General features: G+C 40.3%; 2 protein-coding genes across 2 annotated transcripts in view; one reads left to right on the plus strand and one right to left on the minus strand.

The window, feature by feature from the left end:
* The window catches only part of ydjc (YdjC chitooligosaccharide deacetylase homolog), a 22,486-nt gene extending 15,812 nt beyond the window's left edge, over window positions 1-6,674 (plus strand). The window contains exon 6 of the mRNA XM_050049959.1: window positions 4,918-6,674. Within this exon, the coding sequence (XP_049905916.1) occupies window positions 4,918-5,248 (331 nt within the window). The 3' untranslated portion in view covers window positions 5,249-6,674. The remainder of the gene's footprint in view (window positions 1-4,917) is intronic.
* A 4,577-nt stretch (window positions 6,675-11,251) lies between these two features.
* On the minus strand, window positions 11,252-22,642 carry ube2l3b (ubiquitin-conjugating enzyme E2L 3b). The gene is made up of 4 exons (XM_050049966.1): window positions 22,565-22,642; window positions 20,349-20,444; window positions 20,075-20,261; window positions 11,252-12,871 (listed from the first exon to the last, which is right to left on the minus strand). Exons 1-4 carry the CDS (start codon window positions 22,589-22,591, stop codon window positions 12,717-12,719), a joined length of 465 nt encoding a protein of 154 aa, XP_049905923.1. The 5' UTR covers window positions 22,592-22,642; the 3' UTR covers window positions 11,252-12,716.
* Window positions 22,643-23,090: the final 448 nt, after the last annotated feature.

Genomic DNA, 23,090 nt, shown 5'->3' on the forward strand with positions numbered 1-23,090 from the left:
ATTCCTGTTTTCGTGGGTTTTATGAGCTGGAAGCCCAAATTATGTAAAAATAAACAAATAAATACTTGAAATCGTTTAAATTGTGGGCCCTGAATCTATAATCTATGAAAGTTTAACTCTTTGAATGGAATTATGGAAATGAAACAACTTTTCCATGATATTCTAATTTTTTGGAAAGGGTCTGTATATCTGTATACATGTGTGATCACTGGCCACGTAACCAGTGTGAGAATGGTCATATTGTAATTCATGTGTGTTTTTCCCACACATCCATGGTTTTGTCCTGTCATACTACACTGCGCAGACACACGCATCACTCACTGCACAGTGTCATATTGGTCCATTGAAACTACAGAAGACAGCTTATAGAGCCTGACTGCCAGACGCCCTCTGACTGGTACAGCTTGCCTACATGCTGTGCCAGTGTTTTCATGAGGCACCGATGGAGAAATCGTTACGTAGCCCTGCAAATTTTGATTCGTTTAATGAGATTAATTTTTTCCCCAAAGGCCTGTCGCTGAGATGTGACATTTGTTTTTATTTTTGTTCCAACTCATGTGTGTGACGTTATTGGTTTAATGTGAGGCATTTCAGGGCAGAGATCTGTTCACACTGATATCAGATATGAATCACTTCAAACATGAACAGTCTGGGCAGAAAGATCGATCTTGGGAAATAATGGAATTGAGCAATAAGCCCTATGATGTGACAACATACAGTAAACTGCCATAGAGCACACAGAAACTGCCAGGAGATAACAGCAGGGGTCACCACAGCTCCCATTATGATGAACTATGGCAGCGCAAAATCAGACTTGTGCACATGCACACAGTTCAACAAGGACTGAGAATTAGAAGAATGTGTTCACAAGGCTTCATTAATATGATGAAAATAATAGGTATACATAGCTCTGCCTTTGTGTGTTCACAGTGGTGAACCAGTTTAAAACATCCATATTTTCTGTAGTGTGAACACACGTCATGCTCAAGACCTGCAGAGAATTGGTGTGTAGTATGGATTTGAGACACAGCTACAGGCATTGTTTCATCATGCACATACGTGGCACACAGATGGATAAACATCTAAATCCCATTAGATGAAATCAGATTAGGTTACTTTATTAATCCTTAGAGGGGAAACTAGTGCAGTCACCCTGCACAATGACAAATAACAGGACAGTATATACAAGACATAATGCTGATATAGCAAAACTAACATGTTCCTAGAGGACCTCAGTGTCACTCAGTGGTGTAAGGTAGTTACAGAGGGCCCCAGTGCTGATATATGCACGCTATCGTGCATATATCATCTCACCATATGATCAGACACTTGGCACTGACTAACATCAACGTATATATTACCCATCAATCAGCATTGCCTATCTATATATGATACCAAAGAAAATATTAATTTAATTTAACAATTTTAATAGTTGATTTACAGTAAAATAATATTTTATTATAGAATAGTTGATTTATAGTTATAGTGTTACGCCCCACCCTTAGGCGGCCCTATGGGGAGGACAAATCTCCAACACTGACCCATAATAATCACATGAACACCTTTAAAACACTCAAATCCATGGGATTTATTAGAATTAAAACAGGCAAACAAGACAACCAAAATCCCTCAATGAGAGGCAGCAAGACCAGCAGTCCACACACCAGGGCTGCATCCCAAGTCTCTTAAAATTACTGCTAACCACCTTATCTAGCCACCTTATCTAACTGTTTAGTCCCTCCCACTTAGGAAAACATGCAAGGAGTCAGGAGTGAGGAGCGAGGATTGCTGATTAAGAGACATGAGACGGTCTTACTCTGAAGCGTCATGACTTTGGTCACACACTTTTGCATGTATTACCATTGTTATTGAGTCATTTGCCGAAGTTTGTCGCAATTAAAGAACGTTCTGTAGCGCTGCCAATGTCACTGTGATGAGCATCATTATCATTATTATTATTATTATCATCATTATTATCACTATTATTAAATCCACTCGCCATCATTCAACAAGTCAGCTGCTGAGTGAATAAGACATATCAGACCTGTCAGTCTGCCTCAATCAATCAGTTTTATTTATAAAGCCCAATATCACAAATCACAATTTGCCTCACAGGGCTTTACAGCATACGACATCCCTCTGTCCTTAGGACCCTCACAGCTGATCAGGAAAAACTCCCCAAAAAAACCCTTTAACGGGGAAAAAACGGTAGAAACCTCAGGAAGAGCAACTGAGGAGGGATCCCTCTTCCAGGACGGACAGACATGCAATAGATGTCATACAGAAGAGATCAGCATAATAAATTAACAGTAATCCGCATGACACAATGAGACAGAAAGCGAGACAGAGAGATGCAGGACAGACAGTAATGACAGTAGCTTACAGCAGCATTAATGAAAGTAATAATATTAATTAATGTTAATATTAATAATTAATATTACCTACAGGCTATTAAACATCATTCCACTCACATGACATGCAGGACAATTAATGATGGGCAAATGTGTTTGTGTGTTTGTGTGTGTGTGTGTGTGTGCACGTGTGTGGTGTTATGTCAACACATGTGGTTCTGGACATGAGCAGCTGCACATTTAACAGCCATACATTATGTGAATGAAATAAACTTAATTACAACATGACAGTCTTGCACAAAATATTATTAACATTACTTTTTGTAGTCACGTAGGCATGTGAATGACAGCGTTTCATTGCAAAGAATGCATGTAAGGGGTACACTTGCGCTGTTTCTCCGCCATCTCGTTCAAATGAGCCAGATGTAGGGGGCGGGTATTTATACGTCAGGGCCTCAAGCTGAAAAAGACTTCCTGTTAGGAACCTCTCATGTTACCTTACTCATCGCACCTAACAGATCCCTCTTAACGCCTAACGCTAACTCCTTACTGGCAGGAATAAGAGACATGAGACGGCCTTAAAGATGGCGGACCCCAAACGACTTCTGGTTCAAGTCAGGAGTTAGGAGTTAGCAGTATACAATTAAGAGACTTGGGATGCAGCCCAGAGGCCTCTCTCCTCTGCTGCTGGCACAGGAGCTCTTCAGCACCTCCTCCATGCCAGGTGCGCTGCACCTCGTTAAGTAATGCAGCACACCTGGGCAGATCTACAAGGGAGGGAAAAAGGGACAGCAGCACAGAACACATACAGCTGTAACAATAGCATAAGCATATAATTTTGTTATAGATGCTATTTACTATTTTACAGAAAAAGAAAAAATGACATGACAGAGATAGATTTGCCTTTTTCAAGGGCATATATAACAAATGGCACGATTTTAATTTAATGACAGTTTTTCTTAGAACACAGGCATATTTCCAAGGTGGCAATCACTCATAAGGCCCCATTCTCCACACAACACATTGTTGGAGGGCCCACTCTCTCTATGGGCTCCCCCACCTCACAGGCCCCAATGCAACCGCACTGCCTGCACTGTCTTTATTGCGCCCCTGGTGTAACTCAGGAGCTGCCTTGCCACTTAAAAACAATATGACTTTAAGTAATCAATAAAGAGACAATTACAAGTAATGTACTTAAAACCAATGCAAATAAAACAGGCAATATAAACAGAATGAAACTTTTAAACTTTTGTCAGGAATACAACCAGTATCACATATAATATGCAAATATCACGTCACGTATGAGTCACAGCTGTGGGTCATAGTATATAAAGATGGATGACGCATCTCCACTTCTTCCCACTGTACAAAAATAAAGGCAAAATATCCTGGATATGGCCACTGCCATCTTGCGCTGGTGATGTCATTCAGAGCCAGAGTCTGCGCAGTAGAGATCTTTGCCATATTTAGTTCCAGCCCATACACCATCCCACCAATCGTGAGCAGCATCACTGATTGTGAACACACCGATTGGCACACACAGTTGTCAATCATGATAACAACCCCCCACCCCTTTTTATAGCATCAAATAACTAAGTAAAACCAAACGTATAGGGAAAAACCTGAACACACATCAGTGTGGTAAGAATGACGTCTATTGATAGAAACCATCTTTGGGAAAATTTTATTTAATGTGTACTTTGAGTTTTTAGTTTGGCCCATGTCCCATTTATTAACATTGAGGGGTCGGGGTTTAGAACCTATACTGCAGCCGGCCACTAGGGGGCAGTTGAGGTGTTTTGGCTTCACTTTTTGGGAGCTGTCATGTCGTCCATCATTTTTATACAGTCTATGAATGGAACCCTTAGTCTTATAAAGTATTGTTGAAGAACCCCGATCACACAGAAAGTGCTTTGCAGGTTTCAAAACGCGAGGCACACCGCATTTGTGTGTGTACATGAGACCCTAAAAAAGAGGGTGGATCACGGGGAGTAGCACCTGTTGGTCCAGGAGCTTAACCTCAATGATGGCTATTTCATGTACTGTACTTATGTGCTTTCACGCCTGCTGTTTTCTGTTGAGATGGTGGTCACTGCAGGTTGTAAAGTTGTATAGCTCTGGGTATCAGCAGCTGCTACCACTAGTTTCTCCTCCATTGTTTACCAACTGTAAACTTTTTGATGTGACAACCACAGAAGGCCCGCCTCTCAAATCATCTGATTGGACAATGGGGAAAAAGCAGAGATGATGTGGGGCACTTTTTCACGCTGAGTTGTAGTTTTTTCAACTTGAGGAGCTCAGAGTGCTCCGGCAAAAACGTGAGGCACATAGCCACACAAAAACAGTGAGCGAAAAACTTCAATCTCATTAAAAACAATTACAAAAAGCCTCCTTCAGCTGCTAAAAGGCTTTCTGTGTGATCGGGGCCTTATTTTCAAAGAGTGTGTGAGAGTGTTTGTTAGTGTGCGTGTGTGTAGTGAGTGGATGGATTGATTCTCTGCAGGGTTCCTCCTGGTCTCTGGCTGACAAACACTAATCAGGATCTAAACCTATTGCATGTCCACAGATGGCCAGACGTGTACCTGGGACTGACCACCATGGGCCAGAACATGTCCGTCCCCAACCTGCAGAGGGCCCTCAGCCATGCCTTGGCTGCAGGTTCTCCAAGCACTACCTCCAGCAGCGCATCAGGCTCCAGTCAGCCCATGGTCACAGCAGAGCTTATGGTCCACCCGGGTTACCCCAGTAACCCCCACGAAGGAGGCTGTGGAGAGGGCCCGGATGACTTCTCCCAGTCGGCTGACAGACAGCATGAGCTGAACGTGCTCACTGACCCGTCCCTACTGGCCATCTACAGCCAAGAGGGAGTGCAGCTCTGTGCCTTCAAAGACATCTGAGTACTGCTGTGTAAACATGACAAACGTATGTATACTGTAGAGAGCTAAAGGACTCTAAATCTGCCCTGATGTGGGTCACTCCATATGTCTAGAAAGGGACATTTGTTTTTTTTTAATGCTAACTAATAAATAATTAACTTTCTTGATTAGAATATATAATAATAATAATAATAATCATGAAGGATGAATAAATGAATAAAGGATCAATGAGAGATTGTAGTGAGTTACAGAGGCCAGTCAGGAGGTGGCGTCCGGACTTGAGCTCTCTATAGATCCTTGCAGTTGAACACAAAATCCACTCTCAGCACAGAAGCACAGCAGAAAACTACAATAACCTAAAGACTGGAATGTTCTGGAAGTTTCCCTTTAAGTAATGTGGAGAAGTGAAGTGAAGAGACTTTATGTAAGCCATACTCGGTGCTGCTTTACAGTACTGTGATATAGATAAATGGATTGCACTACCTACATGCCCTTCATTGCACATATTCATTTCAGCTTGGGTTTTTATAATGTACTTCTGTCCATCAGTGTAAGGATGAAAAGCAGCGATCTGGGGCAGTCAGACAGGTTAGAAGCCACAAGATGGCAAGTCAAACAGTGAAATGATCAGCCAGTGTGTTTGTTGTAAAGATCCATCACAGTTTACATACCCACTACCTGCTTCAGCTGTCACCTACTGTATTTACTGTAGCTGTGTTCACACACTTTTCCTGTGAAATGAAGTATTATTAGCACCAATTTAAACATGCTAAAATAGTCTGTTTCCAACCTGTCTGATGGTCATGACTTCTCTGTAGTGATGTCACCCTGTTCCCAGATGTCAGCTTTAACTTGGCGAATAAAATGTTACTATCACAGATGAATGGTAAAATACAGAAAGAAGACCCAAGCTGTTTTAAACTCTAGTTTACCTCACAGTGGAGTTATGATCTGATCTTGAGGTTCAGACTCCAGTTTTAAGACCTTCATTTTTTCAGTTTTGTGCTTATGTGTTGCATATTCCTTCCTCCCATTTAATCAAACTCCCACGCAGGGATCAGGGGTCAGGTAGAATTCTATTCATATAGAAACTCTGCACAGTGTAAAGTAATAGAGGGGTGAGGTAATGAAGCCATGTAGTACTTGTGGTTTTTATGAATGACGGTGGAGGATGATTTTCAATGATCTCAGGTCTGTGTAGCACAAGTAGCACTGATCATCTAATCACCTGCCAAATGTGTGTCTCTAAGTGAATGTTATTTTAACATCCACATGTTAAATCACTTGTAACTGCGGTATGTTTGTAATATGTCCAGCTGTTATCTGGGTATTTGAGATGTTATATTTTGATAAAGTTTCTGTTGAAACTTTTTTATACATTGCTATATTGAAATTATTCCAGAGATCACAGCTGAACTGCTGAGCTAATAAATGATGTCAAATTGCTGTCAAATGTTTTTTTCAAAAGTTTTTCCTAAAATTTCCATTTTCACTGAGACCAATCACCAGTGCTAAATCCAGTGACATTTTATCCAGTTAGTATTTTCATCTGACTCAAAGGGCTGGAAAACTGGAGTGCCCCTCCCCACCTCAGACCCATTTATGACTCTTGGAGGGGGGCACAAGATGTTCATGGGGAGATAGCAGGTCAACAGTAGATGCCACATAGGCTATCAGTGGTATACGTCATCTGAAAGCTGGGAACCTGAAGATCTATTTGACATGCAGTCCAGCAGTATTTAGAGTGTATAGGGGCTTAAAACATTATGATGGAAGCAGGGGAGTAAATATAGACAGTACAGGCAGTGTAGATGCACAGGGGCCTGTAAACACAGTGGGCTTTGCAAGTGATTCAGATTGCCACCTTGAATATATTTCTGTGTTCAAAGTGGAGTGATAAGACACTGATATTAATTTAAAATCTGCCATTTGCTATATACTATATATCCTCAAAGAGGCAAACCCGTCTACGTCATGGTTTACTTTTTTATTTTTTTGAAGATGACATGCTTTTTCTACATAAGCTATAAAATCTATAAATATACTATAAAAACTATTCAACTAAATTATTTATTACTTTCTTTGATATTTTGTCAGACATGCAATAATGATTGCTGGGTAGAATGTATGTTGATGTTGTCCAATATCATATATATTGTATCAAGACAATACATACACAACAGCGTGCACTTGGGCCCATCATAATAGTGTGCACTGGGGCCTGTTGTAACTTCCTAATGCCACTGGATGGAAGTATATGACACCAGTTACCATTTTTTTACATAAGTTGTTGCAGCAATTTTGGGTTTGATTTTTGATTTTTGACCACTTGATAAAACTTGAAAATGGTCACAAATCCCTCCAAAATGCCACATTAAGACACAAGATCTTGAGGAGCACCATAACAAAAAATCCATGCTGTGATATGGTATCAAAAACCTTTGAAATTTGGAGATTTCTATAAAACTTGCATTTTCTGAGGACTGGATGGTAAGCACTTATGTTCTAGAAGCTTCTGAGAGACCCCCTTATTGTCTATATACCTATGAAAGACATACATCCTACCTCTGATTACTCCAGGTCTGTAGTTTGTGGCTATATAGATTGATGAGGCTTCAATTATCCAGAGGTCACTTTATGTCATTTTATGCAGTGAGATCAAGTTTTTAAAAAGTGGTCTCACTGCAGTGAAATGGCTACTATGGGGACGAACATTATCCAACATGAATAAAATTGGGCTCATTGAATCCGCTCAGTCTCAGCTCTCTAGTCAGACTCTATTCATGTAATCCTACATCAGCATCTCAGCATGCAGAAAAATTTAAATACAGCAGGCGAAAATGACACATTTACTGCATGCAAAAAATGCATGGTTATTGTGCAAAGCTGTATGGGACTATTATAAAGTGAGCATATCTGTAAAGGGACTCATGGGTACCCTCATTTTCATTCAGATATCTTGAGATGATAAGTCAAGGGACCCCTGTGATAAATGGCCATTTTTTTCTTTGCCTTTGCTGACATTCTTTTAGACACTGGTACCAACAGATTCCTTTTTGCCTTCTAGCTCCATATGACACGTGTATCCTCACTCTAGATTTAAAACTCAGCCTGCTACAGCCCCTGAAAGACAGTTAGGCCGGTAGAGGACGCCGGTGTCCCCAGAGTTGCACAAAGTCAACACACAGCAGCCCTTTGGTACAGAATGTACAGTCCAGTGACATAAAAATGACAAAACATGATGTCAGTCTGCATTTATGAAGGCGTAGTGCAACGCGTGATACTGTTAACATTCAAATGTATTTCATTTCTAATTATTGTCTCTGGTGTTATGGACCATAGCTCTCTGCTGGTCATGGCACCTGGTACCTGTTCTGTCATCCATGTTCCTGCTCAGGTGTTTTGTGCAGTATGAACTCTGAAGACGTTTGAGTGTGTCGCTTTCCATGTAGTAAAGACAGATTACATGTTAAAGAGGATTAATCACATTTATCAGGAACACTTAATAATGTAATGAGATTAAATCAAAGAAAAAACACATTTATCTAATGCATAACTCATGATGACATTTTTGGGGGATTTTTTTCCCCTTCTGTTGGACAAGTCACGGCAAAAAGACGGAAAGGAAATTATGGAGAAAGGCCTGTGACATGCAGCAAAGGTGCAGCTACGTAGTACATGCTTTAGCCATTACGACTGATGATTTAGTTAAGGAACTGATATAGTAGGCCTGTGCATCATGATTTCCTGTTGCTTACCATTAGGAGGTCACCATGACTCTGCTATCAATGAATCGTCAACTAAAGGAATACTTCATCCACAATGACCATTTGGAAACCAAACATTTCACTGAAAAACTCTTGTATCAGGGTCTGGTTCTTAAGAGAGTGTTTGAGGGTGGCACAGTGGTGCAGTGGTCAGCATTGTCACCTCACATTAAGAGGATTTCTGGTTCAAACCCCAGGGATGGGGGAGCCCTTCTGTATAGAGTTTGCATGTCAGCGTGGGTTTTCTCCAGATTCTCTAGTTTACTCCCACAGTCCAAAGACATGCAGGTAAAGTGGTGACTCTACATTGTCCGTAGATGTGAATGTGAGTGTGAATGTGAGTGTGAATGGTTGTCTGTCTTTATGTGTCAGCCCAGGGATAGTCTGGTGACCTGTCCAGGGTGTACCCCGCCTGCCCCCCATGACCCCCAACAGGATAAGCGGAAGAGAAAATGAATGGATAAATGCATGTGTTTGGGAAGCACTGAGCATACAACAAGGGAGACTTGGGTTATCTGTTTGTAAACAGATGATTTTAAATAGTGTTGCTGTTGTTAAATGTGGTCCCCAATCAATACATTTTTTTTTTCCTCGGAGGCATGCCAGAAAAGCAAAGTTCTCTTCGCAATTTCAAGTTAACACGGCATGACTGATGTACAAATGATGATTTTGTAGGTCATGCATCAGTAATAACCAAATATTGTAGTGTTTGATACACATTTAAGTTTTTGTCCTTTTATTATCACAATATTTTTACTTGAGTAAAGGATCTGAATCATGGCCTGCTCAAACAGCAACTTGAACTCACATTACTCAGTTTGATGAGGATGCAATCACAATTCAGATTTTGCATTAAATGTTTAAACTGGACTGCTCAGCGTTGTAACATATTTTCACATATTAAAAAAATCTCTATATATAAACTTTAAAATTGTTGTTATAGATTACAGCATACAACAGATACATTTCAATTCATCAGCACCAGCTTGTGCAATGCTTCCTACAAATTAATGCTTCTTATTAACTATCCAATAACATAAAAATCAACAACTCACAGCGGCTCATAATAACTTGTTTTACTTTAAGTAATTAAAGTACATTTTGCTGAAAATACATTTGTACTTCTATTGTAACACGAGCATTTTAAATAGAGGACTTGTAATAGAGTATTTTTACAGTTGCACAGAATAAAGTGGCCTTACTTAAGGAAAAACATTGACTCATTTATTTACTGCGTTGAAAGAGATTTTTCAGCAGTAATATCCAAAGTGTATCCATTGGCTTCTCCTGGTCGCAGAACACTCTTCTAGGATGTGTTAGTTTTTTTTTCATTTATCACCATGAACTCAGTCATGTTGCAGTTAAGATAGAGACAGAGGTACCTTAACTTTTTTTAAGGTCTTTTGTGCAATGGAAAACCATACCTTTTTTTCAACATTTTTAAGGAAACCTTACGGAGAAGACTCAAGGGAGTTTTTGCCATTGATTTTCTTATGAGAAAACCTAACTAGAACTTTGAGGAAAATCTTAACGAAAGATGTTCCGTGCAACCCGCCCCACGTACTTTTTCTAACACCGCAACTCATCAGTATTATCCTACAGCTACTGTATGCTGGAGGACATAGTTTTAGTTGAGATTAAACTGGAATAAATCAACACCTTTAACCATCAGAAACTTCTACTCCTTACCTTTGTGGTGAATCACAAGTTACACAGGTGATTTGAACCAGCTTCACTGTGCTTCCTGGATATCTTTGCATTTTGAAACGCTCAGGAAGGCTTTTAACATCAGTCCATGTTCCTGAATGCGGTTTCAAATTATATTGAAGGATGCTCTGGAAAATAATTGCCATGTCAAATAATGTCACATATGGGATCTGTAATAAATGGGTTTCCATGTGAAAAATATTAATATGAACTAAAACAATAGTTGACCATTAAAGTTTATCCTTTACCTTTTTAAACTATGACAAAAAATATATGTGGACCTTAACTCAAGGTCCACATACTGGCTTTCTCAATCAACTGTTTACCACAATGTTGGAGTCTTGACAGTGTAGAAGACTGAGATGCTGTTAAAAGTAAAGTGAGCTGGGAGCTGAGATTTACTGTCAAACTATGAAGCAACAGTATTAAGTTCACTTCATTTAGATTTCAGCTCTACCAAATTGCTAATCAGATCATGTTGTTTTGGATTCATTCTGCTGTCTAGTCACCAGAAACCAAACACGTGCAACATCCACTTGACTACCAGGCAGACAGTGAGGCCAAATGGTTAGCCATCTTTATTATGAAACAATATAGGGACCAGATCAAACAGCTGTTACATGGTGGTTTTTTGGCCACTGCAGTCCCTTTCCATGTCCTGACACATCCCCGGACAGCCAGCCCTCTCCCAGCTGCCTTCAAGGTGCTTGTTCCTAGGACCGCCTCCAGGAGCTGAGCTTCATTCCAGCTGAGTGCATCCCTCTCCAGCTTCTCCTTCCCCCCCTCCCTCCTGACGTCCCTTTCAGCTGGGCAGCCGACAGTCCATCTGCCACTGGAATATGTCTCAGTGTGGTAAAGGGCTCTGTTTCTGATGTGATAGGTGGTTATATTAGGGTGCCCAATAGTGGGAGAGGAAACATGCGTGGTAGATTCCAATTAACCAAACAGGTTCTTCCCACATTAACAATTTTAAATAAGTGCCAATCAATATCATTTCAAGTGGAGAAAGCAAATAATTACTAATCCTGATACTAATCAGGAACAGAAAATCACAATTGCCATTTGTCATGCTGATTTAGCAGCATGGTCTGAGAGTGCAACTAATCTATGTTGAAAAAACCCATCAAAGTACATCTGAGAAAATTTTGGGATATTCTTTGAGGGCCTCCTGAAGATAACGGCATGTTTGGAAACCAATTTTTCTTTCACACTCAAGAATGTTCTGTAGCATTTTCAGCAATGACATTTCAATTAATGTTTGTTTCTGCTCAGTGGGTTACAAACTGTGGGGAAGGAGATGTGAGAGGGATTGTCCCATAGAGTACAGTGCAAGTCTAGAAGCAGTGGAGGTGAGTAAGGAAAACATTTCAGTCAGCACGCACCTCCAGGACCTACCTACAGCTTCTCTTCTTTCTGTCATGTTCGTTTTTTTTTAAGCTTAAAAGATTATTGATGATGGGGCAAAAGAAAAAAAGAGTAATCAACCAGTATTCCTTCTCTGCAAAAAATAAAATACTTCAGAAAAATCATGTCTAAGTGAGATCTATTTAACACAAGAGTTGTTTATATAGAGGAAAAGCAAACAGAAAATTAACACATTACTCAGTATTTCCATCTAACTCTTCATCTGAACATCATGTTCCCTTATCATTTCTTTTTCCATTTTTCACATTAAGAAAAGAGTAGAAAGTTAGAAATGGTCTGGAGATTTATGGCTGAGGAGGGGGAGGAAGAGGAGTAAGAGGAAGGGGAGGAAGCTGTCTGATCCACAGAGAGTCCTGGATGGGGAGGGAGGCTGAGGCTGCCGCTGCCTGGCTTCAGCTGGGGCGGCTCCTGGACTGCAGGGAGGACCGGTGTAAAGGGGAGAAGGGGGGGAGGGGAGTGAGCGAGGAAGGTGGTGAGGTGTAGGGGGAGAGCGAGGAGGCGAGAGGAAGATCGGTATTTGGTTTGGGCGGGTAAGACAGGAGGAGAGGGGGAGAAAGAGACAGAGAGAGGGCTACACGCTTGTCAGGTGATCAGTCCATTGGCCGCTTTTCGCCGTGTTTCTTTGTAAACTCTTCAGCGTTCTTCAAGAATTTTTTACGGTCCTTTGAGTATTCTTCTGCTAGGTCTGCCCGAAGGGGATGCTCCGGCTGGGGGTCGTTCACCAGCGCAATGAGGGACTGAATTACTGCAAGACACAAACAGCCATGGAAAACAAGTTAGATGTTTTTCTTAATGAGACAATGGCCACTAGTCTCTTAGCAGTATGTGCTGGCAGAAAGAGCATTAACTGAAAGGTAGAAGTCATTAAGACACCAAGCCAGGGCTTTTGCACAATCAGGTGAGTAAATTCTATGTGCTTATACTGTACCTCGAGTTGCTGACAACCATCCGCCAATTAATTCAGGTGGTGTTGTCATTTTACATACTTTCCTACCCTCCAGGGCCCCATTGGCTTCAGTTCATTTTAACACACTAATGCTGGGTTCAGACTGCATGACATTTGTGTCTGTTCTGACAGTCACTGTGTCAGATTAGGCAACTGTAGAGTCATAAAATCTTACCGTGACTTGACCGACAGACATGACAGACTACATGTTGGTCTACAACAAAACATCACTAGTTGTCGTTTGTGATGTCATCAAATTATTCTTGTCCTATTTTTATTAATCGTATTATTATTATCATTATTATTGTCATCATCATCATCATTAATATCATTATTGTTGTTACTATTATTATTATTATCTCAGTCAATATGGCTGTTCATGTCCCAGCCGAACTGTTTTGTGAAAAGCGCCACCAGATGGCAGGAGCTACATTTGAAGTACTGCATGCAAACAAGCAAGTCACTGACTCCTCAAAAAGTTCCTACAAATGTTTCGCAATAAAAGCCTTTATAGAAAAATGAAAGGATTCTCTCAACTGACGTTATAAGGGGCTTTTAATTTGAAACAGACATAGAAAGTGTTGAAATGACAGCACAATGCATTAAACGAGTCAAACGGGAGCGGATTAAAAAGAAAAATACAGATGGAATAATAAATAAAGGCCTGATTCTGATGTAGTCTGTTTCAAATGAAGCTGGTACCCTCTGCGCGCACACGTGCACGCGCACACACACACACACACACACACACACACACACACACACACACACACACACACACACACAGTATCTAAGTCTCAATGGATGGAACATGTTGAATGTGCAAAGTGTGTCTGAGCCTCACACACTCCCACTGGCTGGATGTCTTCTGGCTAGGCTAAAACAAAGAGGTGCTTTTGGGCGCAGAGGAGAACCCAACATGCCTGAACAAATGTGTGTGTCAATTTGCATGCACATCCATGAACAAGAGAGTTAAGCCCCTTTTACAGTGCCAGATTTTCCGCGAATGTTGGGCTGTTTTGCCGGCAAGCTGCGAGCGTTTAGACACACAGAGCTGGATTGGTGAGTTGATCCAAGGTGCCCAATTTTCCGCCTCGTAGGGTAGACATATTGGCAGAACCCTTTTAGTTTAAAAAGACCGAGGCAGCTGTCTGGAGGAGGAACTGTTGATGACGCCGCACGTGTGACCCACTGGCGGTGGATAAACAGGAAACAACTGATAGCAGGAATTAGCGAGCAGCTAGTAGCAAGAGGGAAATGCAAACCTGACAGACACTGTAAAGATGAGCAACTGGGGAGACATGGAATTGCACGCCCTCCTTGCCCTCGCAAAGGAAGAGGCCATTAACCGTCAGATGACGGGAACGGTGAAGAACGGGCCAACTTACGGGAGAATTGCCGAAGGACTGACCAGCCGCGGCTTCCCTCTCACGTCAATGTTTGCGTCACACATTGAGCTACACGTGTTGTTACTTGCTCACGCCCCCCATTGACCCGAAAAAGGCGCATTCTTTATAAACAAAAGTAGGTAGGCGGCATTTTGCTGCACTCCCCGATTTTGTTTTTATACTGCCAATGGCTGAAAAAAGACTGATTGGGCTTTCCTGCAAATTTGCACAATTCCTATTTAAAAAGGGCTTTAGTGCGTAAGTGTGTGTGTTTGTGTGTGTGTGTGTGTGTGTGTGTGTGTGTTTTTAATGGGGATGAGTCGGGACGAAAAATAAATGCTGTTTCTTGACTTTTCTTTAGTGAGTTTTGTCATGTTTTGTAGGATAATTTGAAATGTTTATAAGGCTTGGTGCATACACATTCCAACAGCATTTAAAATACCATTTGGTTATTGAAAAATCTGATTAATGATTTTAAATGGCTCTTATATATGAATAAGTTTTGGACAATGTTTGAACTAATGGATTAATTTGTGCTCAATATTAACTGTGTTCTAGATGTTTTCTTACTTTTGGACTAGTCAACTAGTCTAAGTAAGTACATCAGTCAGTAGGAACATCCCTAGTTAGCTAAAGCTAGACTAAAAAGTAAAACTATTTTTTTTTTTTTTTTTTTTACTGAACTTGAAATAAAAATAAAACTAGACTTTCGAAAAAACAAAAACCAACAGAAACCATACTGTATATTTAACTGACTAAAATAAAAAAAAAATAAAAAAAGACAGGACATGTCTTCAGCTTTATGCTGCATTCCAGGCAAGTTTCTGAGCCCCTAAGTCACCACTTCAAGTCACGACTCACGACTTCATAGTATTACAGGCAAGTCACGCGAAACTGTCAAAGCAACATGGAGGAATGTGCGGGTTTTTATGTTTGTTTCCGATCACTTCTATCACCAAACTGCCAGTTCCTTGCTCATTTGAGTGAAACAGAGGAGAAGCAGCGCATAGGTCACAGATGCTATTGTACTTTTTATTTTACATTATCTGTGTGTTTGGAAACGTATTTTGTATTGATTTATTCTTGCACTGGAAACCAGCTGTTAGAGCGGCTGCCAATAATGCGTTAACATTAGGGTTATTTTTTTTTGTCTATTTCTCACTGTGTATCACTTGCATCAACACCACATCCATAGGGCTGCCATTGTTGTTTAGGGGAGTAAGGTAATTGGTTTAGAGGGCTGTGTGACGTCAGACGGCGTAACTGGGAGTACATAGATCTGGTACAAGTTCACGGGTGGTAAGTTACGGGTTTGACTGCCGTTCCAGTACACTTTCACGGGTAGAAGGTCGTAAAAACATGAGTTACGGGTTGCCTGGAACGCGCTTTTAGACTTTGTCAATTTGATCCAACCTGTCAACACAACAAGCCTGAGGAGTGCATATGCTTATTCTGACTGGGACAGCTACATGTACAAGTCTACTGTGAATAAGCTGCTATCGCAAGGTGTTGTGTATGTATTCTAATACCTATTATGAACGACTTTAATGTTGCCCATGACAAATACCCCTCATGTTACAATAAAAAACTGAAACCAATAAAAAGTCATCTAAAACTAAACATTTTTAAACAACAAAAATGTAACTCAAAACAAGCAAACCCACTCTGGAAACTAACTGAAACTAACCTGAATTGAAAACAGAAATTAAAACTGAAATAAAAAATAATAACTAATTGAAAATACAAAACTATAACTCCTCTGGTCTGGCAGCAGAGCTTCATCATTCAGCTGCAACATCTCATTGCCTTCAGAGGTTCGGGTGGTTTGTAAAATCAACTGCGAATATAAATACTTATCAGACATGAATGACACTTCTCATGAACTACAGTCAGTTGCATTGAAGAGTCTATGAAAATGTTTCTCCTGACAACAGTTTTAACTACATGACAGCACTTAAATGCACTGTTCCTCTTTGTGGAACTCAGATCTGAGTTCTGATTGGATGATCAGGGCTGGAGGACCCACATACAGATTAGGAAACAAAAGCAGTTCACAAAGAAGTAACTCTGCAAAGCATTGACACTTTCACAAGAGACTGTCAGAGAGTGAATATGACGACACAGAGCTGCTACGATATGAGCATGACACTTTCTACATAATTACTGTTGTGGTGCATCCGTTTGAGCCTCAGTATTGACCTCATGTACCCTGTTGGTTCCATTTCAGATTTTGTCTTTTACCTTCCTGTCACTATTGCCAGCTACTGTAACCTTAGAGAGTCATGAAGAGTCTTGGTCCTGACTGGTTCACACAGACTACTATAAATGTCTTAAAGCTGGGAACACATGTCCACATTTATGTGAAGGTCACATGAGAGCAGTTTGCCCATTGGCAACTTAGCTTAACTATTTTCAGTATAAAATCACGAACATTTCAAACACTTGTGCATTACACTGTGTGAACACTTAATCATTTCCCAAAATACAACAGGTCACAGCAGGCTGTAAAACTGAAAAGAATCTTTTTACGCTACGAAATTTGAAATACCAAAATACATAGAATAATGAAGAATAAACTTGTGCATTAGGAAGAGTGTTTCAATTTGTTCCACCTTGGTTATATTTAAATTTTCAACGCACCCAAACATTTATCATACATTAATCCACACATCTGGGTGATGATGTTGAATGTGCGTTAACATGTTGGATGTGTTTCTATTCACATTTCCTACAACAGTGGAGCAAAGCCCACTGACCATCCTTATCTTTTACACAACTCTCTCTCTAGTGCTGTTCTAGCGGACCAGGAACCGGTGGGTGGGCCTTCCAGCTCCAGTATTAAATTTGCGCTCACCATATTGTGACTAACTTGCAAGCCAATCTGCTTGTTGTGATAACCTCAGCATATAATGCTAACAGCATATGACTAAAGGTTTCTGGGCGTAACTAGTGCTTTGGTTCTGCATTACGTGCATCACTCTACATACCATTTATTCTGTGTGCTGCAGCAGACCGTGACAATTTGGTATAAATACATATACCGTTACTGCCCATTTACAGCACATAGTAAAACACAAATACAAATTCTTATCGGTCCCCATGACTGTCATAACAGTAAGAAGGTCAGTTGACCCTGGAGCTGTGTGGATGGAGAACTGATCTAATTAGTGATGCTATGTAAACAGCAGTCGATGCTTGTCAGACTGTCTCTAATTTTCTTCCAGTTCCGTCAGTGCTTCATACTGTACTCTAGATTAGAAGAAATTATATTATAGGAAATTAAAGGACAAGATTACGAAATTGGAGCACTCAACATGAGGTCAATACTGAGGAGGATATGGTTCTAAGGCGAGCAAAAGAGAACACTGCTGCTACATCATCAGATCAGGTAGATCCCCAGCCTCTGGAACCAACAAACAGCAGCTAGTGGTGTAGTTGTGACACATGCTAAACTCTGCATTCCAGTGTTTCTGCAGCTCTGAAGAGGATTTAGAAGTTGCTGTTGGCGGAGTCATAGCAAGGCAGCTATACAGCAGATGAACAAACATGTGGTAGGCCATCCACAATTCAGTGCTCTCTCGCAATTTCACAGTGAAGTTCACAAGTTGAGCATCCCTCCAAGCCACAATGTTTTTTGTGTGCTTTAAGGAGCAGAGTCTGTCTAATCAGCAATGCTCATAGGCGGGACATCTGTCCTGCACTGAACTACACATTGGAAATGTGTATCTTCACCACAAAAATTTGTGCCAAGATGAAAGATTGTTTTACAAGCAAAATCGTGATTACCATGAGTTATAACATATATAACATGTTTGGATGGGCCAGATTTTAAGGTGGGTGTATCACCTTAACATTTTATCATGAAAACTGGTATGGTCCTATCAGGTCCCATCTATCAGCTGACAATAAGGACATGTCTCCACTACACCATCTAGGCTATCACTATATATATGTACTTTATTATTCCAGTTCAATTTTTTCACTCTTTTTGTCATTTTGCTAGGCGACCCTTTTTTTTCTCCGAGTGAGGACTGGAATAAATGCAGTTCACATAACCCGGACCAAATTAATACATATAAAAGTACAAATATCCACTCATTACTAAAGGTGTATGTTGTATAAAAACTCAAGTAATGGTCAAAGTTGTCATATGGAATATTTAAGGTGTGTTGATTGAGTCATGCCGTCAGATCGTGCATTGAGTAACATTACGTGTTAATGTTCCACCTTAAAAATCCCAGCAGTCGGCCCAGTGAATTAAGTCATTTTTTTCTCCATCTACAGCTGCTGCCAGAGGCAGCAAAACATCCTTATATTATATAGTTACAGTCTACTAATAAACTCTCATTTGTATGAACAGTGGCTTCTGCCTCAAAACCAGCCACAACTCAGCCCTGAGCAGAGTGACCATCTGCTACTGACCAATCAACAGACTGCAGTGTTCACAGTTCCACCTTATAGTACCAGATCTGTGTGCTAGGTACCCCAACAGAGGGGGTACCAAGAATGGTAACAGTATGGAAAGGTTCCATTGGTACTATCCACAACTTTTCGCATTGGAAACGGAATAAAAGCATACCAAGCTGAACTGCACCGTACTGTACTGCTCGGTGGAAACAGGGCTTATCAATCTAGTTTGTGCCAAAGAGCGCCCTGGTACCTGGAGTGAGTAATTCCGAACGCACCCTACTCAATGTTAGCTGTTACCTGTTAGCAGCTGGTGGCCAGAATTAACAGCTTACAGAGGTTGTTTTGAGTTACATTATGATGCTATGCTATGTTACCGTGATGTGCTCAAATAAAATCTTGCAAAATATAGTTTGGCGAGAAACTTTAATAAATAATAAAATAAAATAAACTAATGTTTTCACATAAATTAATTAAATATTAGTATATTATTAAAAATGGAATTATTATGTATTATATATTGTAAAAAGGCTTTTGGAGCTTCTTTTAGAAAAATGTTGGTCATGTGAAAAAGGTTAAAGGTTGTTTACATAATTTTGTATGACTGAATTTGTGCTCAGTCAAAGATAGTGTAATAAAGGGCTGAATGACCTTAAAACAGTTTAGATATTCTGGATAATGAAGTTGTTGTTTTTTTTTCTGGCACAAGAGGGTGAACAAATAACAACAAAACCAAAATAATCAACAACAACAAAAAACAGTGGTATTGGCTATCAACAAAAATGGTATTTTAAACATTGGTACTGGCCCAGAATTTCACAATCGCTGCATCCCTTTAAACTGATATTAAAATAATGTGGGTCAGCAGCATATAAGATAACCAGTCCACCAGCCCATGAAATCCTTGACACTACACTATGTAAGTGCTGTTGAGATCTGTAATGTTTTGATTTACTAAGTAACCGTCAAATACTGTAATGTTTTGGTTCCTGTTGAGTTTACTCAAAGAAAGGGTACTGAAACTGATTTGTTTTGGTATTGGTACTTAAACTTTGATTAAAACCTATTTAGCAATTTCATCAAACAATTTCAATCAAAGCCCTTCTCTGTGTAGAAACATGGACATGTAATAAAAAAATGTAATAAAAGGTAATTATGTCTCATCAGCTTACTTACAGAGGCCCTCTGTGACACTTAAAACACCCACCTTGGTCAGTTTTGGTGGCAGGCTTCCAGTTCTCTGCACTGATCACAGGCAAGCACACCTGGCCCTTCTCATCAATGTTGGGGTGATAGATCTTTGTCTTGAATGTGATCTTGGGAGGCTTGAAAGGGTACTCGGTGGGGAAAATGATTTCGATTCTGAACGCACCTTTGTCATAAGGAGGGTTGTCCTGGAAATGAACAAAGGAGGTTAGCAGAAGAAACTGTAGAGGTGGTAAATGTAATGGTAGAGCAGTCAAGAAGGACTGGCTACTTACAGGAACAATGAGCCCTTGCCATGACAATAGGTTTGATTCCTCAACTTGAATGTTTCTGAAGTTTTTCATTCCAGACTTGCGAATCTCATCGAGTTCCTAAAAGGGAACAAGCAAATAATGTATGTTACAGAAGTGAAAACCGTTCATGTTCACCAAGGTTGAGTATAGAGTACCAGTTTTAAATTGGAACCAGTATAAAGTGGATAACAGGGGATTTATTTATAAAACTTACTTTATTGCTTTTCAATTTCCCTTACCGATTTGTGAAAGTCTTACTGTAAGTTTGTGGTCAGGTGTGCGCCAACACATGTTTACAATGTGGCAGAGAGCAAGTGCTCAACAATGCAGCTAAAGGGGAGGCAATGTGGTGCCACAGGCTGTTAAGTTCTTGGTCATCACCTCAGACATCTCTGGTTCAATTACTGATAGTGCTACCTCCAGCTCGCTTAGTAAGAATTTTGCTTGCAGCCAGCAAGAATTCCCATCATTTTTTGTTTGTTTGTTTGTTTTTGCTGCACTAGTGACTTTTATAATAGAAAATGGAACTGAAGTGAATGTGTCATGGAGGGTATAGCATTTGTCTGTCTACACTCAGCCCCTTGACAACGATAGAAGCAGTGTTCAGAAATTGGGCATTTCCATTTAATAAGTAAATGAGGGGGGAAATAAGAACTAAATTAAATGTGGCTACATTTTCTCAAAATATGTGTTCATCTACAAATGGCTGTTCATGACAGCCTAAATCTGCAAATATACATACATATATACACATACACATACACACACACACACACACACACACACATATACATATATATATATACACACATATATATACATACACATTTGCCATTCTGTTATGTAATGTGCCCACAACCAAGAGCCACATTAAATTAGAACTGAAAAAGATGAGCATAATCTATGCAATAATCAACCATACACTTAATTTATCAAATGGTTGTACATTGTTACTAGTTGCTTTTATAGTATGCATAGGCCTACATATGTATACAGACCGTACAACAAGTTGATCAAATTTGATTTCTAAAGCTTGGTAAGTTTATTTGCATAGTTCATTAAGTGCTACTATATTTCATTATAATGTAGGTTGCCAGAGAACCCTGTAACTGGCTAGAAAATAATCTGTACTCATACCCCCTGCTCATAACATAAATACACCAGTGCTGTGCGCGATTGCTCAGGGTGTTTAAGTATGGTGGACAGTAGTAAGCAGTGGGAATTACACACTATATTCCCCAACATTCTGATATAATGGTCTAATTCCCATAAAACAAAGGTACTCATTGTAGGCCTGCAAGCCTGATCTTCAATCACTGTCATCTGCTGAGCCAAGTCTGAACGATCCTGATGTAGTCTTATCTATTGTTATCAATTTAGCTACTAGGTAACGACCTTACAAAGTCCCAATTATGCTCTAGGAAACAATTCTGATAATTAACACTGCTTTACTCCAGCCTCAGTCTTCCTTCAGGCCGATTTCCTCATTCTGTCCTGCCAGCTAGCTGCGAGAGCTTAATGTTGTTGTGTGTGTCGTCGGGTGCAAACTAGCCCGTGTACAAAGTCTCACTGACTTGTTGCCAGAAAATGGCACATCCGGTCCTGGCATTTATTGTCTGATTCTTTCACGTAAAGGTAATGAAACATGTTAACAGTTGATTTAAACTAAGTTTATCCCCATCCATCCTTTAGTGACGAACTACCGAACCTTGCTAACTGGGGGTTTAGCTGACGCTCGCTGGCTGGCTAGCTAGCGAACTGAAACGCAGCTAAGACCTGAGGCTAGCACGTTAGCCGATTAGCAAACGCCTTATGCCGAGAAAACTCGTTCACGGTTTTATGTTGGCCACATCTAAACTCCCTCCCTGGCTCGTAGAACCCATAACGGCATAAGAGCTGTACGTTGCTAGTGAACAAAACATATGTTCCGTGGTCGTCTTCGAAAGCTGACTCCCGACTCTGGCCTAATTTGCCGGTGCTTCGCTGCCTAACGGTAATATCTGGTCAGCTAGCCAACGTTACATGGCCAGTAGTGACCTCTCGTTTTAATTAGTTTACAGCTAAAAACAGCCACTAAGTATGTCTTAAAAAAACACTGCCTTATTTGAGTTGAAACGAAAAACGAATGAGTCCAGGAGTCGCCAATACATCTCTACACAGTACAAATTATATGAAAATAACGGGATCGGGAGATTTACCTTGGCCAGCCTCCTGCTCGCCGCCATCTTGAAACTACTGTGTGTTCCCAGAATACACAGCGCGGCGAATATGGGTCCTGGTCCTGGGCTGAGGATCAGTCGTCAACCATCATCAGGTTAACTCACCTACGATTTTTATTGGAGATATCAATATTCAAGATAAACCTTGCAGTAACAGACACATCAGAAACGTATTGAACTATACGGCCCCTGCAGCAAGGTTCTTCTGGTCGTCTATCATGAGCGATTTACAGGGGAAAACAGCCTGTAGTGTTTTAAATAAATATTGCATTAAAAATAAAGTGAAAGAAGTAGGCTATCCTACAAAGGGTTACACCGAATTTATCCCGCTAAGGAGGTCTTGGAGAGATTTAAGTTAAACATAGACTATTCATGTATTTTCTGTAATGTTGACAATATTTCGTTTGTTTTATCATTGTCATCATTCAAATCAGTTTTGGAATGATATGCAAGACTGAATGAAATGAAAAAAAATGGGTAGCTAATACTGTACACCTTACTGTGT

This window comes from Epinephelus moara, chromosome 8, assembly GCF_006386435.1.
Source record: "Epinephelus moara isolate mb chromosome 8, YSFRI_EMoa_1.0, whole genome shotgun sequence".
Classification (NCBI taxonomy): Eukaryota; Metazoa; Chordata; class Actinopteri; order Perciformes; family Serranidae; genus Epinephelus; species Epinephelus moara.

Excerpts from the sequence above, each read along its gene's own strand:
- ube2l3b (XM_050049966.1), bottom strand. The coding sequence starts at position 22,591 with ATGGCGGCGAGCAGGAGGCTGGCCAAG. Across the intron at positions 20,445-22,564 it reads CGAGCAGGAGGCTGGCCAAG|GAACTCGATGAGATTCGCAA; the intron begins GTAAATCTCCCG and ends GTTCCCTTTTAG. Across the intron at positions 20,262-20,348 it reads GGCAAGGGCTCATTGTTCCT|GACAACCCTCCTTATGACAA; the intron begins GTAAGTAGCCAG and ends GTTCATTTCCAG.